General features: G+C 52.9%; 7 protein-coding genes across 7 annotated transcripts; 5 read left to right on the forward strand and 2 right to left on the reverse strand.

Annotated features, from left to right (window-relative positions):
* Positions 1-1210: 1210 nt before the first annotated feature.
* Positions 1211-2383, forward strand: MFIFM68171_03929 (uncharacterized protein; the record flags this gene model as incomplete). Its single annotated transcript, XM_071059349.1, has 1 exon — positions 1211-2383. One exon carries the CDS (start codon positions 1211-1213, stop codon positions 2381-2383), a length of 1173 nt encoding a protein of 390 aa, XP_070915450.1.
* A 259-nt stretch (positions 2384-2642) lies between these two features.
* Positions 2643-3189, reverse strand: MFIFM68171_03930 (uncharacterized protein; the record flags this gene model as incomplete). The annotated part of the gene is made up of 2 exons (XM_071059350.1): positions 2643-3015; positions 3179-3189. The coding sequence occupies 2 exons, from the start codon at positions 3187-3189 to the stop codon at positions 2643-2645; spliced, it is 384 nt and encodes a 127-aa protein (XP_070915451.1).
* A 2208-nt stretch (positions 3190-5397) lies between these two features.
* On the forward strand, positions 5398-6378 carry MFIFM68171_03931 (uncharacterized protein; the record flags this gene model as incomplete). The annotated part of the gene is made up of 3 exons (XM_071059351.1): positions 5398-5405; positions 5470-5639; positions 5702-6378. 3 exons carry the CDS (start codon positions 5398-5400, stop codon positions 6376-6378), a joined length of 855 nt encoding a protein of 284 aa, XP_070915452.1.
* A 1762-nt stretch (positions 6379-8140) lies between these two features.
* On the forward strand, positions 8141-9575 carry MFIFM68171_03932 (uncharacterized protein; the record flags this gene model as incomplete). The annotated part of the gene is made up of 4 exons (XM_071059352.1): positions 8141-8813; positions 8868-9060; positions 9129-9417; positions 9483-9575. The coding sequence occupies 4 exons, from the start codon at positions 8141-8143 to the stop codon at positions 9573-9575; spliced, it is 1248 nt and encodes a 415-aa protein (XP_070915453.1).
* Positions 9576-10796: 1221 nt separating this feature from the next.
* MFIFM68171_03933 (uncharacterized protein) lies at positions 10797-11843 on the forward strand (the record flags this gene model as incomplete). The annotated part of the gene is made up of 1 exon (XM_071059353.1): positions 10797-11843. The coding sequence occupies one exon, from the start codon at positions 10797-10799 to the stop codon at positions 11841-11843; it is 1047 nt and encodes a 348-aa protein (XP_070915454.1).
* Positions 11844-12409: 566 nt separating this feature from the next.
* On the reverse strand, positions 12410-14356 carry MFIFM68171_03934 (uncharacterized protein; the record flags this gene model as incomplete). The annotated part of the gene is made up of 1 exon (XM_071059354.1): positions 12410-14356. The coding sequence occupies one exon, from the start codon at positions 14354-14356 to the stop codon at positions 12410-12412; it is 1947 nt and encodes a 648-aa protein (XP_070915455.1).
* Positions 14357-15467: 1111 nt separating this feature from the next.
* Positions 15468-17296, forward strand: MFIFM68171_03935 (uncharacterized protein; the record flags this gene model as incomplete). The annotated part of the gene is made up of 3 exons (XM_071059355.1): positions 15468-15725; positions 15781-16924; positions 16983-17296. The coding sequence occupies 3 exons, from the start codon at positions 15468-15470 to the stop codon at positions 17294-17296; spliced, it is 1716 nt and encodes a 571-aa protein (XP_070915456.1).
* Positions 17297-17321: the final 25 nt, after the last annotated feature.

Raw genomic sequence — 17321 nt, forward strand, 5'->3', positions numbered from 1 at the left:
AGTTCCGTTTCTCAGATGAGTGCCATTTTGGCTGGGGTCCCCAAGGGAAAATCTGGGTTTTGAGGCGGCCATGGGAAAGATTTTGCCCTGACTACGCCGTTAAAAAGGATGAGCTAGCAGAGAAAGACATACGGAGACTCCATTATTAGGCAGCCATTAGCCACGATTTTAAAAGCGACCTCATTTGGTATGATATACCAAGCAACAACAACGGAAAGATGACGATAAGGGCCTATAGAGATCAGATACTGGAGTGTATAGTAGGGGAATGGCTTCGTCGGGGGGACAACTTTATCCTAGAGGAGGATAATGATAGCGGGCATAGTGGAAATAAACCCGGCAATCTTGTGAACAAGTGGAAGAAGGAACACGGCCTCCGGAGTCATTTTAATTGCCCTCTAAGTCCTGATTTCGTGCCTATCGAAAAGGTATAGCAAACGCCAAAGCAATACGTATATAAAAGGCCTTGCTGGGATAACGAGATTGTCATGAACCTGGCCGAGGAAGGTTGGGATGTACTGAAACAAAAGACAATCAATCAGTAGGTGGATTTGATACCGCAGATTTTAGAAGACTGTTTAGAATTAGATGGAGGAATGACAGCCCATTAGAATGCATTTTGTTTGGCCTTATTTGGCCCTGAAATGGTGGTGTTGTTGATGTATAAAATTGGTAGTGTGTGTTAGTGTGGATCAATTATTTTGGCCAGAGGGAGCCAGGGCAGGGGGGCCCCGATGCCGTGTAACTCCGCCATTCGAGAAGGGCCCATTGTGCGGGGGGGAGGACGTAAACCTCATTACCAGCATGACCATACACGCCGAACTTCATTATGACATGACAGAGCCCGGCTACAAGGACCATGCGGAAGGTGCAGTACCGAACCGTATTACCGCACCGATGGATGTTGAAGACCATTGGCAAACTTCAACAACAGACGCTGAATGGTGGATTCCGATGATAGATACCGCAGATATTTGTATGTGATGTTTTGACCGGCTGTCTACATTCTGTCGCTAATTTGCAATAGACCGGCTGATCGGTGTTTGAGTTTCGCGGTGAGGGATGTGGAGATGGCTTCCTATATTAGTTAAATATCTTAAGAAATACTGCTAGACGGAGTCCTCGACTTGGATTTGGCTTTGGAACGAGCAAGAAAGCTAAGGTACCCATTTCACACCATCAGCTCTTTTCGAGGGACACGCTGCTCAATATGCAAGTCAAACACACCGTCCTATTGACGTCCCTTGTGGGCGCGTCGACGGCGCAGATGTGTTCAGCCATTCCTGACTCCTTCACCTTTGCAGGGGGAAGCAGTATCAAACTCCCCGATCCTTTCCTCTTCATTAACGGATCCAAGGTGCTTACGAAAGCCGACTGGGACTGCCGTCAGAACGAGATTGGTGCCCTTTTCCAGCGCTACGAACTAGGCCCAAAGCCTGCCGTAGATTCCGTTACCGCCACGCTTGCCTCCAACAGACTCTCGGTTACCGTCACGGCGGGTGGGAAATCCGTCTCGTTCGCACCGAGCATCCGTTTCCCCTCGGGCAATGGTCCCTTCCCCGCCATCATTGCCCTCGGCGGCTCGTCCATTCCCGTACCCACCGGAGTGGCCGTCATCACCTACAACAACGAAGAGATCGCGGCCACAGACCCCCGGGGGAGGGGTAATTCCTACGACCTCTACGGCGCGACGCATCCAGCAGGTGGGCTGATAGCCTGGGCATGGGGCGTCAGCCGGATCGTGGATGCGCTCGAGAAGCTGGGTACAACGACGACCCGGATCAACCCTGCTCGCCTTGCGGTAACGGGGTGTTCCAGGAACGGCAAAGGAGCGTTCGTCTCCGGGGCTTTCGACAGCCGCATCCGGCTCACGACCCCGCAAGAAGCTGGCTCCGGTGGCATGGGCTGCTGGCGGATTGTCGGCGAGATGAAGAAGAACGGCACTGGGGTCGAGGATGCCGCGCAAATCATCACCGGCGACGGCTGGTTCGCGACTGAGTTCTCAAACTACGTCAACGACCTGGCCAAGCTCCCCTTCGACCACCACATGCTTGCCGGCTTGGTAGCGCCCAGACCCCTTCTGGTGATCGAGAACTCCGGCATCGACTACCTCGGTCCCGTCAGCACATTCGGCTGCGCCACCGCGGCAAGACTCGTGTACGAGGCGTTGGGCCAAGAGGACTCGATGGGATTCTCCCAGGTAGCGCATGGAAGCTCGCATTGCCAGCTCCCTTCGTCCCAGAATGCCGACTTGAATGCGTTCCAGAATAAATACTTGATGGACAAGACGGATGTGGAAACTGGTAATATCTTCAAGACAGACAAGACCTACAACTTTGATCTCGCGCGCTGGGTTGACTGGACGGCTCCCACTTTGACATGATTCTTTTCGAATGGAGGGCAAGGATGGATAACAGAAGCGAAGGTCATGCCTGTCAGGGATGGGGATGGGGACGGTTCGGGGCAGTCAACAGACATAGATACTTGGCAACATGATACGCTCACTCGAAACGGTCTCGCTTTTGTCTCCGCGTGCTCGGATAAAAGTAGTTCAGGTCAAAAGCCGTAGTTTGGTCTACCATTTAACGCCAGAGAAGCATGGTAGGATACAAAGGCGGCCCACTATCTACTACCTACCAGATTTACATGATGTCATGGCCCCCTCCTACCATAGACGAAACGGAGCTCTCATCCTCCCGGCCGAATTGACCGACACGGTTGTCCGCGAGCTGGTGCTCGAGCTCCAGGTGGAATTCGGGGGAAGAGTACTCGACGTTATCTCGGCGGTAGGACTCGGGCCACTGGACGTCCCAGAGCAATCTGACGCCGTAACTGTCGCGTAGCTGGTCGAACACCAAACGCCAGCACAGCCAGAATCGCAGGGGAAATCGACCTGGACGGTCGGGATCGCGGATGGGCACCCGCACGACTGTGTGATGGTCGACAGTGCGAGACAGGCCGGGACCGGGCAGGTTGTGCAGAGCTCGCCGGTCGTCGTCACCGTTGGGCAGCCCACTTGCGGCGTTTGGGATGGCGCAACGCCGCTCGTAATCGTAAAGGCAGTGTGGCTGTTGGGGTTGCTAGATTGGGCGTGGACGACGGTAGTGCTATGATGAGGAGTGAGCCGAATGGTTTTCAATACCCAGGCGTATGGCGCCCCGTTGATTAAGGTACTTACAGGCCGGCCATAGCCGCAACTACCACACATCCGACCGACTTCATGTTGGAACGAGTGTTGCGAGGCTTAATGTGGTAGGCTGGTAGCGTTCAACTCAATAACGCGGTGCCCAAACGGTAACCCTGGGCCAACTTGGGAGACGCCCTCACGATTGAGAACTCTAGGTTCATTTATACATTCCCTAAATCCTTTGGCGGCCTTTGTTGTGAGTGGTCTTACTGCTCTGACGGCCAAAGTTTGGCCCGCGCCTTTAATAGGGAGGATTAACTAGCGCCTCGGCGCTTTTAACCTCATTTGCCAGGCCAAGCCTTTAACCTCGTATTCAGCGTGCTCTCTGTGACAGATATCTGGTTTGAGGATTCCAGCCAGTTTCCTATTGGTGTGAAACGGTTACGCCCAGGCTCAAAGTTCTCTGTTCCGCTCGGATCACCTGGCATCACATCCACACCCAGTCGCATGAGCGGTTCGTGCCGATGCAGACCTGAAGCTTTACGAGGTCCTCCGCGACTCCCAGCCTCGCCAATCCCCTGCCAGGGGAATGCAGCCTCCCTAAAGACATTGCGCAGCCAATGGCCGAATGGGGTCTGGCAAAACGGCAATGAAAAATAATCGTCTCCTTTAAGTAGAAGGAGGGCAGGAAGATAGAAGTGAACTAAGGGTTACAAGACCTAAATGCACAATGGTATTCTGAAATGCGTTAAGGAGGAGAAGCCTCTTGTATATGTGTCAAGCACCGGAGCTTCTCAAGCAAGAATATGCATCAAGGGTCAGCCTATGGGATGCTTGTACACTGCACGTCTATAGAGACAATTTCATTCCAGTAAGAGGCTCCGTCGCAGTCTTATAGATCCCGGTTTCAGAAGTTTTCTCCCATTTGGAACGTGACAACGGCCTGATGTTGGAGAAAGACATTCGATCAAAAAAAAAAAAAAAAAAAAAAAAAAAAGAGCAGGGAAGAGAAAGCGAAAACGAGTATCCTAGTGAGGTAGTTAAAGCCGGCGATGAAGAGAAATGTAATTAGGCATTGTGTTTCTATCAGCAATAGGTAATGATGCGCATCCAACCTTTGGGTCACCAGGCGTAGCCCCATCATAGCAATTGGGGATTCGAACACATTGGGTATTCGACATTTAGGGGCATGGGCAAGTCTTGGCCGTAATGGACAGAACTCCGATTCCTAAGGTACTGTACCGTCGTGCGCCCGGTGGGGAAAAAGGACCTATCCATCGATATGCCAAAATGCTAGAAAGCTAGGAACCATTATAGCCTGGTGATTACTTTAGGTAATTTTGTTATATCGGTATTGTACCGACTGCTAGTCGAGCTTTACGGCAATCTAATCTACGTTTTCTGCCACTAGCGCCGTGGTCAATATCAAGGTTGACGATATTGAATGGAGCACTCCTGGTATTTTTATGGTAACGATGAGGCCGGGCCTTTCAAAACTGGCAACTCAATGAGCTAAATGCACGTGAGTGGCGACGTTCAAGTCTAACCGTCGGTTAATGAAGCTATTTAACGGTACCTTACTTTGCGTCACCGTCCTCCCTTGGCGAGATTTGCGGGACTTGCGAGAGTTCAGTCGTGAACCATCGCTTGTCCCACGCTCTAACGTCATCCAAGAGTCGGCGACCGAGTTTTGGGCGGGTTGGAGACTATTCGTGCCAGGACACATCAGCAGTAGTGGCTGAGGGTTTATGAAGTATGAAATGTTCAGAGAATATTGGCCTATCAAGATCCTCTCTATACAAGGCCCATGTCCATTTACCAAGACTTATTAATCTACCGGACAGATGGAGTTAGATGGAAATAATACCCTGTGATAGAGCCAAGGCTCTCCGACCAATCGACACAACAATATATCCGCTGGGTAATAAAAACCAATCCGGGAGCGGGGAGCGGAAGCATCAACCCACCTTTTTATCCCATTGTATCCGCTGAGGAGAATACTTATAGATCGTCACCTGTTCTCCTCTGCTGGAGGGGAACCTCCTCCGTTGTAATGCTTATCCAAGAGACTTTTTACCATTCGAATTGAACAGCAGACATCCTAGGAGCACCAAGCTCATTTTGCGATGGGGCTGCTAAATGGTGTGCTTATCTCTCTCGGTCTCTACACCGCGGGGACGTGGGGCATCAAAACTCCTTTGAGACAAAGACAAGAGGCCCTCGAGCCCGCAACCTATGACGATGCATGTAACATTGGATACTGCTCGATTATGGGGGCGTATGTTTTTCCAGCCGCCATTCCTACGAGCAATTTCTGTCGCCAATACTTACAAACATACCAGGACCATCGGTGGCTGGGGGGGCAACTACACCACAGTCACTACTCTAGACGACTTTTCAATCGCGGTATCAGGCACTGAGCCGGGGGTCATAATTGTCGAAGGCGCCATATCCGGTGATGCGGAGGTCACCATTGGGTCGAGCAAGAGCATCATAGGTGCTCCTAGCAGCTGCAAGTTCACCACGGATCCCAAAGATACATCGGCAAATGTGCTAACTCGACGTGAAACCTAGCCCTGACAGGGATTGGACTATATATCAACGGGAGCCGGAATGTGATCCTTCGAAACCTCAAGATTGCCAATGTCCAAGGGCCCGCCATCTCGATCGAAAATGCCCGGAGCGTTTGGGTCGACCATTGTGACCTATCATCCGACACTAACCAAGGCGGCGGGCTCGATACCAGTTTAATAAGCATCACTCGAGGGAGCGACTTCCTGACCGTGACGGGAACGCTCTTCAAGGGTCACCCGCAAGCGGTTCTAGTCGGACATGCGGATACTAACGGCGATGAGGACAAGGGCAAGCTCCGCGTGACATTCGCCAAGAACCACTTCCAAAACGTAGGGAACGCCATCTCATATCGATTCGGCACCGGCCACATCTTCAACTCGTATTACGAGAATGTCGTGAATGGGATCAACACGAGAATGGGTGCCAATATCTTGATTGAATCGAGCGTGTTCGAAGAATCAGGCCAAGCAGTTTTCAGCGAGAACAGCACTGAGGTCGGATATGCAACTGTCCAGGACGTCACGCTTGGGGGCAGCACAAGTACCGCGCCAGCAGGTAACATGACGACCAACAGCATACCCTATCCATACGATTGGTACACTTGGGAGACGAACCAGGTGAAGGCATCTGTTGTTAGTCAAGCTGGGCAGAAATTGGAGTTCCTTGTTTGGGATTAGGTACACAACAATTGTATGGGAAAGCGGGCTACTACTTCAGGCAACGACTTAGTAACTATTTGAGAAATCAATGACGGTCTGTCCACTTATTAATTGCCTTCCATAACCGTGACTGACCAGTAGCGTTGCAGCGGTTGTGATTACTTACGGTATCAGAAACTACTACATGTTGTAATGCGATGAGATCTGAATAGCCGCCACATCTTCTGCGGTACCCCCAGCCATCACTACAAACGGAGACTCCGCCGTTCCTACTGGTCCGTGAAGTTCAAGGGTGCAGCCATACCGGTGAGCTTGGACTCGCTGCGGCTTAGCACAACGACGCTAACATCCAGGGCGAGCGGAATCCCGACGACATCACGGGAGAAGAAACAACCGCAAGCCCAATAAAAGGAACCCTGGATAACTGGTGTTTCACAATTTCGATCAGCGCACTAGTAGCAACGGCGAACACCAGAAGAGTGAGAGGCTAACAGCCGTATATTCTATCCCCATAAAACAGCTGATACTCGTCTAGCATATGGAAATTATCGACCTGCACCTTCTCGTACCATTGGAAACGAGCCGTCGCGCCAAGTGTTGGCTTGGACTGAATTTCTGGCACGTTCGTGTTCGCCTCCAAGGAGGCCTTGCGTTATGACCGCACCGGGATCGTCGCGGGCGCGGACGAAGCCACCCACCTCGACAAGGTCTCCCCTTCTCAGTCGACCGACATCAGAGCTGGGATGGTGGGTAGTCGCGGTGTACGTTGCATCAGGGGACTAGCGTTGGCCGAGGTTCGAAATCGACACCTCTCTTTGTGCACAACGCTAACGCAAGGTAGTTCAGGGAGACGCAGACTACGGCCGAGCCGGATGTCGCCGCCAGTACTGAGAGCTATACTCAAGGAATAGTAGAAAGATTGTAACTAAAGGGCGCGACTCTTTAATCATTGGAAACTTGGTAATGGCCTGGGTGCGATATCCACGAATTAGGTGATAGTGGAGACACTGAAACGTACCTACGGTCCTGTGAGTGTACTTACGTTATTATAAAATTCATTACATCTCTCAGTTGTTCATAAGCTATTTTAACTGTGGAAGCCCCTTCAGCACGATGTAAGAATCTATGGAATCCGACAATTAATACACCTCGGACCGATGCCCGTGGGACTCATGGCGGTAGGTAGGAATGGAGCGTTATTAATCAATAGAGCAGAGTCAAGAGTCCGAGAAGTTTTCCGAGTATTCCGAACAGTAGTCCGAGCAGTTGGCTATTAATTAAATGCAAAAAATCCGAGTTCCCTGTAGTCAGATGAGACGGAGCATGATAGTCACATGTCCACACACGGTAGTGGGGTTCTGTTGGGTAAGGATTATTTTCTATATTCATAATCCAGTTAACCAAAGATACACGCCAGAGCGCAACCAAAACCGGTGGAAGCCCGTGATATCTATCAACCATATAACCAGTTCTACATGTCCCTCCTTGTCCGATATTGTACGTGAACAGGACGGGCTTACCAAGCTGAGACGGAGATCAGCCTAACACGCTTACAAATCCAGCAATATCGGCGTCTCTGATGCTTGAGCCTCCGGAACCATCGGATGATTGATGAGAAATTCAGATTACGAACTACTAGTCTTACCACAAACCACTCCCGGCGTTACCGTGTTTTCACACTTATAAAGCCTCTGTTATCACTCAAGAGACCTTGTAACATCGCGGCACATGTGGTAGCAGTGTCAGCCTCGCAGCATATAAAACGACGACAGAAACGGAAATGGCCGACGCAGGGTTCGGAGTCGTGCCGCTCGGCATTCCGGGCACGCCAACCCCATTTACTCTCCACGTTTCGCAGGCCGATGTCAACCAGTTATCCAACCTCGTTCAGACCGCCGTTATAGGAGTGCCTTCGTATTACAACACACACAACAGTACTGATGGTCCTGACTACACCTTTGGAATATCGAGGGACTGGTTGGCCAACGCAGCGGATGTGTGGGTCAACGGATTCGACTGGCGCTCCACCGAAACGCACTGGAACTCATTTCCCCAGTTCACAATCAACGTGACCACCCCGTCTGATGGCCAGGTTTTTGATATCCATTTCGGGGCATTGTTTTCCCGTAATCCAGACGCCATACCGATCATATTTTCACATGGTTGGCCCAGCTCATGGTCCGATTTTATCCCGATATTCGAACTTCTAACGGCCAAATACACCCCTGAAACCCTACCGTACCATATCATCACCCCGTCCATCCCAGACTACGGACTTTCTACCCGCAGCCATGTCACGGAGACGGAGCTTGATTTCTATATGGCCGCCGAGGCGCTGAACGAGCTGATGAAAGCATTGGGGTTCGACGCTTACATCGCCCAAGGCGGAGACGTCGGATCCGGTCTGACGGCGGCCCTAGGGGCCCGTCATGATGAATGCAAAGCAGTCCACTGTATGGCTTTCCGCCCACATCGAACCGCCTGCATGAAACTGACTCCAACCACAGTCAACAACTTCCTCCTCACCCCGTCTGAGAGGGCTAGCGTTGCACATCTTCCGGTCACCCCAGCGGAGAACGACTCGCTCTCGTTCGCGGCCGAGCTATTCTACTCCGGGACGGGGTACCTGTTCGAACAAGGGACGAGACCCGGGACCATCTCGATGGCCCTCATGACGAACCCGCTTGCGCTGCTGGCATGGTAGGTGGTTTCTGTTCGGGGACTTTCTTACTGGGACGTGTGCTGTCTGGCTGACATTTTACCGGAAGGATCGGCGGCCTGTACACAGAAACCGCTCCCTTACCCCTGGATATCATCCTCCAGCAAGTCTCTTGGTACTGGTATACCAAGTCGTACGGCCGCTCGCTGTGGGCCTACCGAGCCGGCTGGGCTGCCGTTCTCAGGGACCGTGACACCGAGAAATTACCCTCTCCTCTCGCTATCACTACGAAGCCGCTGGGCTACTCTTGGTTCCCAGGCGAGGCGCTTGCCCTTGCAAGGTCCTGGGTAGAACACTGGTTCCCGAACAATCTGGTGTTTTACAAAGCTCATGAAAGTGTAAATCTCTCCTGCCTTGCTTTGTGGCTGGCTTTGAGGTTCGACGCTGACCCGACCGGAATTAGGGCGGACATTTCGCAGCGCTCGAGGAGCCGGTGAAGTTTTTGCAGGATATTGAGGAATTCGTTGCTATTGTGAAAGAGAGGGCTGTGTTCTAGAATATAGATTACTGAGATTGCCATGTTGAGATATGTCGGGTGTTAGATGGAGCACCTAATTAATAGCCAGACGAGGACCTGCGATCGGCAGAGAGAGGGAGGAGCGGGAGTGGAACTAAGTAACTACTTATTTCTAGCTGGTGTACATCTGTTGGAACTTGAGCGACCTGCCAAAATCTTCAGATTCTTTGGCAAACCCCCTTGGTTATAGACATCAGCCTATGTGGCTGCGCTTTAATTATGTTTTGCCGTCGAGAGTACTAAGGACTTGCTCTCCACCACCATCAGCGTGCCTAAGTCCCTAATTACTGGGAATCGGCGGGATGCGGTCCACGTGGGGAATTTGAGACACCAGATCGATTAATCTGGCGGTTCTGGCAGTGATTTACAGTATACCCGAATACCTAGTAGGGGTAGGGGGCCTTTGACATTAATGGACACCACCACACTAGTGGTAACTAGTACTAAGCTAAGCCTCTGCACTCTGCGCGGGCGATAGATGACATGGTGCTACCAACTAGGAACCAATATAGTTATATGATGATCCCAATCAAGTGGTTTTTATTTTCCCATGGTCAACACAGAGCGTTATAGTGCCACGTTGACGCAGGGTATTGCGCTGGAGAAGAACTTTGCTCCTCTATGCTTTGCTCCGTTTTTCCGCGCACATGATCAACAGCCGAGTGACTTGATCTGACTTATTCGGTCGTTTTCAACCGGAACAGATTCGCAAGCCCTATATAGACTTGTCCTGGAACAACACTGTATGCTCCGGGGGTTCATTATGATACTCCATGTTCTCACATTGGAACAGGTCGGTGTTGGACCGCTAAGTACACCACAATCCACCAGTCGCTTTGGGTTGACACTCCGTACTAAGATCAAGTAACGCTCCATCTACTTAGAACTTTCAGTTTGGAATGGTAACCATACTGTCCAAATATAATGTCCGGAACAGCCGATGCAACACCTCCTGTTCAGAGCCTGCGTCCTGAATAGCACGCCGTTGCCTCTTTTATACGGTATCTCAGTGAACACGTTTCTTGCATAGAAGCCGGCGAGGTTAATCTCGAGCTGCTTCAATTGGCCTCTGGTACACGTATAAAAATCATCTCCTTCACAGGTTTCGCCTGGCTACGGTAGTATCGTCTCCTTTTCAACTCACAACAGCAACAGCAACAGCTCAGCCGGCACTACCTCTTGCAAGCCTCGTCAGAAAACATGCCGAGCCCGACATCATCCGTGGCCGCTGACCATCTCCAGCCTGATACTGACCTTGACCCAGCGTGCGACACAGGCCTGCTCTTTGACGTCTGTGGCATGGTTGACACGATTGACCGGACAGATCTCTGTTCAGAGTGTAAGAAGCACTTGTGCCGGCTAATCTACGACGGTTTCCACAATGTTCTTCTTAACGATGAGGATCTCCTCACGATCCGACATCCTTCTAAGATATGCTACATATCACGGGGCAACGAGTCAGGCAGGCTCGAGTTTACAACCACTACCAACCCGGAAGCTCTCCTGATCGAGGAGGTGGTCGGAGTTAAGACATACATCAAGCCCAGCGACGCTGACCGGAATACTGCAGCCGAACGTCTCATTGGTACACTCTTCAATCCGGAGGACGACGTGTGGAGCCTTGACCAGTGCAGGCTGTGGCATGTTCTGGACGGTTCCTACTCGATCGGGGAGGCTGTCCGCGGACGGTCCTTCGCCGAGTTTGCCCGGAACCACATGATACTCCTGAACCGCATATTCCAGAACCGGGCCAGGCTGTCTGCCGAATGCTTCGGGCGGTGCTACCCCCACCCACAACCTATGTACAACGTTGCTGGAGTGGACAGTGACACAATAAGCGCGGTCGCTCTCAATTCTGCCCTGCGGTTTACGGACCCCAGGGTCCGCGTCATCGTTGAGGATCAGCTGGCCCGGCCACGCGAGTGGCCCGAGGCGCTGCGTACTGAGCGCGACCCGATCCGGGTGCTTGCCGTCACGGAGAAGACACCCCCATTCGAGGCGCGTATGGCGGCGCTCCGGCACGAAGAGGATTACAAGTCCCTTGAGGCAGACTGCCGGCAATGGATTCAGAACTGGCGCGATAACAGGCAGCGGAGAGCTGAGCTCTTGGAGGCGCTCCCGCGCACGGATCTGAGTGCACACGCTCTGATCATGGCATGGATGCGTGAAGGAGATAACAAAAATGAGCTGAACAAACAGATGGATCTCGTCGAGGAAGCTATCGAGTGCATCACAAGCTTCTATTAATAGGAGTAAGATGCCGAAATAGATGAGGCTTGGCCGACTCACATCGACTTTTACCAGCACGCTAGATCAGTCAAGAGGACAGGCCCCCGTGTAATAACGGTTTGGCCTGTCCATGGCCTTCGGGTGCTTGACAAGGCTTCTGAGCCACCGCACACTTTGCCGTTGACTGGGCGCACAGTACCGTACTTATCTCAGATTATCAGCCAGTAGCAGAATGAACTGAACATAGTAGGTATCTACCATGAAATGTGAATTTCCGCCGCTCAGTTCAGTGAAGGTGACAAATCTACCTAGGTAACCATTTTTGGACTGGGAAGAGTCTTCATATTGGTCACCCGCAATGATGATGATATCCTCCACACTGTTTTCTGCCTCTAGTGTTAATAACATATGCTGTCTGTTGTAGACAACCTTGGGGAAATACGCGTAACACGAAGCAGTCGAGACATGACATTAATCTATTGTATTTACAGGATAGCCCCCCCACACGTGCTGCCCAGTCCTCCTAACGCGCATCCTTGTGATATCTCTGCCCAGCTTTAACCTGTTAGAGAGCCCTTCACTAATTACTGAGGGAAGAAGTTTATCTGGCCGCGGTTGATCGCGAATTCTACGGAGGGTAGACTCCGTACTACCTTTCCCCTCTCGTGTAACTCTTTTTGGACAGTATCCGCGCTGATACTCGGGTCACGATGAATCCGGAGACTGGCGAGTGACTCAAAGAATACGTCAGTAGGCTTGGAGTATCCTTTCTCGGTACTGGCCTTGACTGTGTAGCGGAGAAAAGCCGTAAAGGTCGAGGCAGAAGGGACATCCACACCCATCTCCCTCAGGAAGGAGGGGAAATCGTCGATTTGCTGTAGCCGACGAACTTCTGAAGCCAGCCGGGCGGCAGTTCCCGGAGGTGCGGCCCCATGACGCGCGAAGAGCTCGTCGCGGAGCTGCGTAAGTGACTTCCTGGAGGACGTGGGTGTGCTAGTACTAGATGGTGCGTTTGCGGGCCTGGGTTCAGCGGAGCCCGGTCGAGCGGTAGCGCGAAACAGTTGAGAGAACATCAGCAGCCGGTATGACGTCCGGCTGCCCTCAAAGGTCTTCTTGAGCCGATATGTTGAGATCGCATCCGACTCTAGGTATCCGAGCTCCGCCATTCCGGCGCCCTTGCGATCAAGCATCCACACCACGTTGCGGATGATGGCCTCCTTGACGATCGCCTTCATGAGGGCCTCAGTTGGCTGAATGTCGCTGATGAGGAGTGCGATAAGAAGATAGCCAAGGCTAGGGATAGCTTGCTTATGTGTTTTTCCCGACATGAACGCCCGGATCATGCGGTTGGCGTCTCGTACAATGCCCTCTCCTCCCGGGCCGGTCGCAAGACACAGTAAGAGGTGGAAGAGGTGAAAGTACGATTCGATGGCCTTTTCTGAGGCATGGCGCAGCGTGCTCCTCTCCATCCCTTGGGTCCGGTCGCTCCAGCGCAGGAGGTCCGAGTTGAGGCGGACCACGATGTCGTTCATGAAGGCGTAGAGTACGGTGACGCTGTCCTTCATCTTGGCTGCCTTGGAGATGCTGAGAAGCGCTTTTTGGGCATCATGGCTCACGCGTCGCCAATGCCCCTGCGAGAGGGGCAGCGGAAGCCAGTGCTGGAAACTGACGCCGTGAATGGATTTCCTGATTTTGTAAACGTGGTATGCTTTGTGCGAGATCAAGTCGAACTCAGATTGCAGGCTGCCTTGACGGCCACTCCCAACAATGCATACACCGACCCCCAGCGCCTCACTCAGGTAGCTTTCCTTTAGAACGAAACATTGCAACTCGCGCAGGCGCACGATGTCAAAGTCGGTGATGAGACGGCTGACGCGTTTCCAAGCCCTGGAAAAGCTGGTGAGGTCCTCGAAGTCCAGAACGTCGAGGATACGAAGCAGGACCTCGGGGGGCAGCCGGTCGATGAAGAACAGCCGCAGATTGATCTTAGCTTCGCTCGGTGCTACCGCTGTCGACGCCACGGAAGGTTGCGCGGCTTCGCCGTCGGTGACATACGTTGAGCCCGGTATTGGCCTCTTTGGAGGTTCCGAGCGGAAGTGGCACCGCCGACAATGGTAGGGGGAGTAGGGTTCACGCTTTGTCGCTGCCCGGAACTGGTCTAGCTGCACTGAGCCACCCCAGTCTTGCTCGATGGAGTCGCTACTAAAGAAGCTCAGCAGCTGTATGGCTATGCCTTTCAGGGTATAGGCGGGAGTGTATCCCTCCTCGGTGTTGAGAATCGATGCGCAGATGTAGTTGTCGAAGACGTTGGGGTGAGTGGTCCTGGTGTCCACCCTAACCGTTGGTGCGCTCAAGGGATAGCGGTTGTGGAAGAAGACGGACAGATGGAGCGGCTCCCATTTTTCGGGCGTGAGTATGAGGCAGGCTGTCGACACATCATCGTCTCTTATCTTGAGCTCAATATTCGGGTATGGCTTCGTCTTCAGGTCCGTGATATCCTGCAGGAGCCGCTTGCGCAGGTCCGTCGGCATACGGGGCACTGTGCCATCCATGGATCTGGCTGGAGGGATTCCGCTGGAGAACCCGTGAGGGTTGCGGATGGCTTAAGACGAAATGGATGGGAGAAAGGTCGTTGAAGGGAAAAGATTCGGATGCATTTGCTCACAATAGTGCATTGGGAAAGCTCAGCCTTTTAATCACCACTCAGGCCAGCAGCAGTGAGTCCGTGACTCACGGACGCATGTGCTGCGGGTTTGTTCTTAGGCAGGAGGATTTGAGGCGGACAGTGGCGCCAAGCGGATGACTCTGTTCCTATAGATCTGTTTGGACAGGCACACATCCGGATGTGGTGGCTTGTTGGGCGTGAGACATTGAGGACGGATACCAAGCCCTTGTGCATGGGCGAGGACGCACCGATCAGCGCTCGCCTGAAAAAAGTTACCTAGTTGCTGAGGGATTCCGCGTGACCGTTGTGCATACCGTACCGGGAGTCGGGACCACCTAGAGATATGCAGTACCGTTAGGCCCAGAAAAGATGTCAATAGTTGCGTTGTTTTCCAGTTCGTGTTGAGCCAGAGCCCCTTGCTACCGGTTCCCGCCAGGCCCACCATCCAAGCCCGGGGCTGAGAATGGATCTCCACCCCGGGTACAGTACGGTAATTACCTAATGTACATACAAAAAAAAAAAAAAAAAAAATACCCTGTCTGCGATGAACAGCTCGGAACAATGGACAATGCACAGCGCTGTCGGCCCCTTTTATTTACAATATAACTTGGTCCCATTGAACCCCGAACAAGCTTTGCTGATTCATCATGATATTTTATTTCGTCGTCGCCGTTCCTCCGTCTATTTCCTCAAACTGTGCTTCTTGTGGTGACGCACGGCGGGCGTGTACCTAGTGTGTCCTTCGCGATGAATCACCCTGATGCAGCCATCCAAGTGTTCTATAAAGAACGCGGCGAGTTGGAAACCGAGGTGCGCTACCGATGTAATTACATGCAGCGGCGCATCTCCCAACAATTCAGAAGCCGCACACATCCGGCAGCGACGGTCATCTAGTTCCTCGCGGACGGCCCTGCCAGCAGTCCGGTCTCGTGCAAAGCTTGCTGCTGGTTGCCTTACAGATCGACAAGTGAATAGCCATGAAATCTACCTCATCCCTAACCGATTCGGTGCCTACCACCAGCCCGCCGGATCCCCCCGATGAGACGACTTCTACGCGCGTGCCTTCAGCACTGGGAGACAAGGAGGCGGGCACCGGCAGCGGCGACGCCAAGGACGCGAGCAATGCTACCAACCACGCTCAAGCTGCATCTGATGATGGATATCCCCAGGGCATAAAGCTAGCCTGCATCATCCTCGCTCTTGTCCTTGGCATTTTCCTCGCGTCCCTGGACATGGTGAGTTTGCCGATATGACTCCCTTTCCCTGTTATTTCCGCTGACAGTTTCCTAGACCATCGTCGCTACGGCCATCCCCAAAATCACGGACGAGTTCCATGGCCTGGACAAGGTATCATGGTATAGCGCGGCGTTCTTCATGACCAACGGAGGCTTCCAGTCGTCCTGGGGAAAGGCCTACCGCTACTTCCCGCTCAAATTGACCTTCCTGGCTTCGATTGCCGTCTTCGAACTGGGCAGCCTCATCTGCGCCGTCGCCACCGACTCAACGACCTTCATCGCTGGCCGCGCCATCAACGGCCTGGGCGCCGCTGGCATCGGCACGGGCGCCTACACCATAATCGCCTTCGTCGTCGAGCCGCAGAAGCGCGCCACTTATACGGGCTTCGTCGGCATGTCGTTCGGGATTGCCTGCGTCCTCGGCCCCGTAATCGGTGGCCTTTTTGCCGACCATGTCTCGTGGCGCTGGTGCTTTTGGATCAATCTCCCTGTCGGGGGCTTGTCCGCTATCATCATCGTCCTTTTCTTCCATACCCCTAGCTCGGCAAGGCCTGTTCCGGCTACATGGAGGGAGAAACTGCTGCAGATGGACCCTGTTGGCGTCGCCTTGGTTATGGGAGCTATTGTTGCCTTCATGTTGGCGCTGCAGTATGGCGGACAGACCGTCCCCTGGAATAGCAGTGTCGTGATAGGACTCCTCGTCGGCTTCGTCCTCATCACGGCTGCTTTTGCCGCATGGGAATGCTTCCAGGGCGAGCGCGCGATTGTGGTTCCCCGATTGTTCAGACAGCGACCGATCTGGGTAAGCTGCGGCTTCGCCAGTGTCTTCGTGGGATCCTATTACCTCGTTATTTACTACCTGCCAATCTACTTCCAGAGCGTCAGCGGCTCCACTCCGACCATGTCCGGAGTGTACAACCTCCCTCTGATCATCGCCACTACGGCGTCGATGGTCGCGTCAGGAATGGCAATCAGCGCCACGGGCCATGTCGCCCCGATCCAGGTTGCCGGTGCCATCATTGGCATCGTTGCGGCCGCGCTCTTATATACCTTCGACATCGATACGAGTCTTGGCCAATGGATTGGCTACCAGATTGTCGGCGGTGTCGGCTGGGGCATTGCGTTCCAGATTCCGATCATTGCTGCCCAAGCGAATGCCGACCCGGAAGACGTTTCGTTGGTGACGGCCATGGTCCTGTGTCAGTTCCCACTTCCGTCATACCGATTTGGCACAATCGCTAACAAGCAAGCACACAGTCTTTCAATGCATTGGCGGGACTGCCTTTGTTACAGCTGCTCAGTCGGCATTTCTGAACAAGCTGGTCCAAACACTACCGACGACCGCCCCTAACGTCGACCCCGCTGACATGATTGCAACCGGCGCTACCATGATCCGCATAGCGTTCCCCGCCGATCAGGTCGACGGCATCGTGGCGGCATACATGGCGGGCATCAAAGTTGCACTAGCAATTGCAATTGGCGGCACCGGGCTTGGGTTTCTCCTCGCTCTGTGTGGTAAATGGAATAGGCTCAATTCAGCGCAAGTCAAAGAGGCGGCCGTTGCCGTATGATCAAGGGGAGGTTACATAGTGCCCC

This window comes from Madurella fahalii (assembly GCF_045866475.1).
Source record: "Madurella fahalii IFM 68171 DNA, scaffold_2, whole genome shotgun sequence".
Taxonomy (NCBI): domain Eukaryota; kingdom Fungi; phylum Ascomycota; class Sordariomycetes; order Sordariales; genus Madurella; species Madurella fahalii.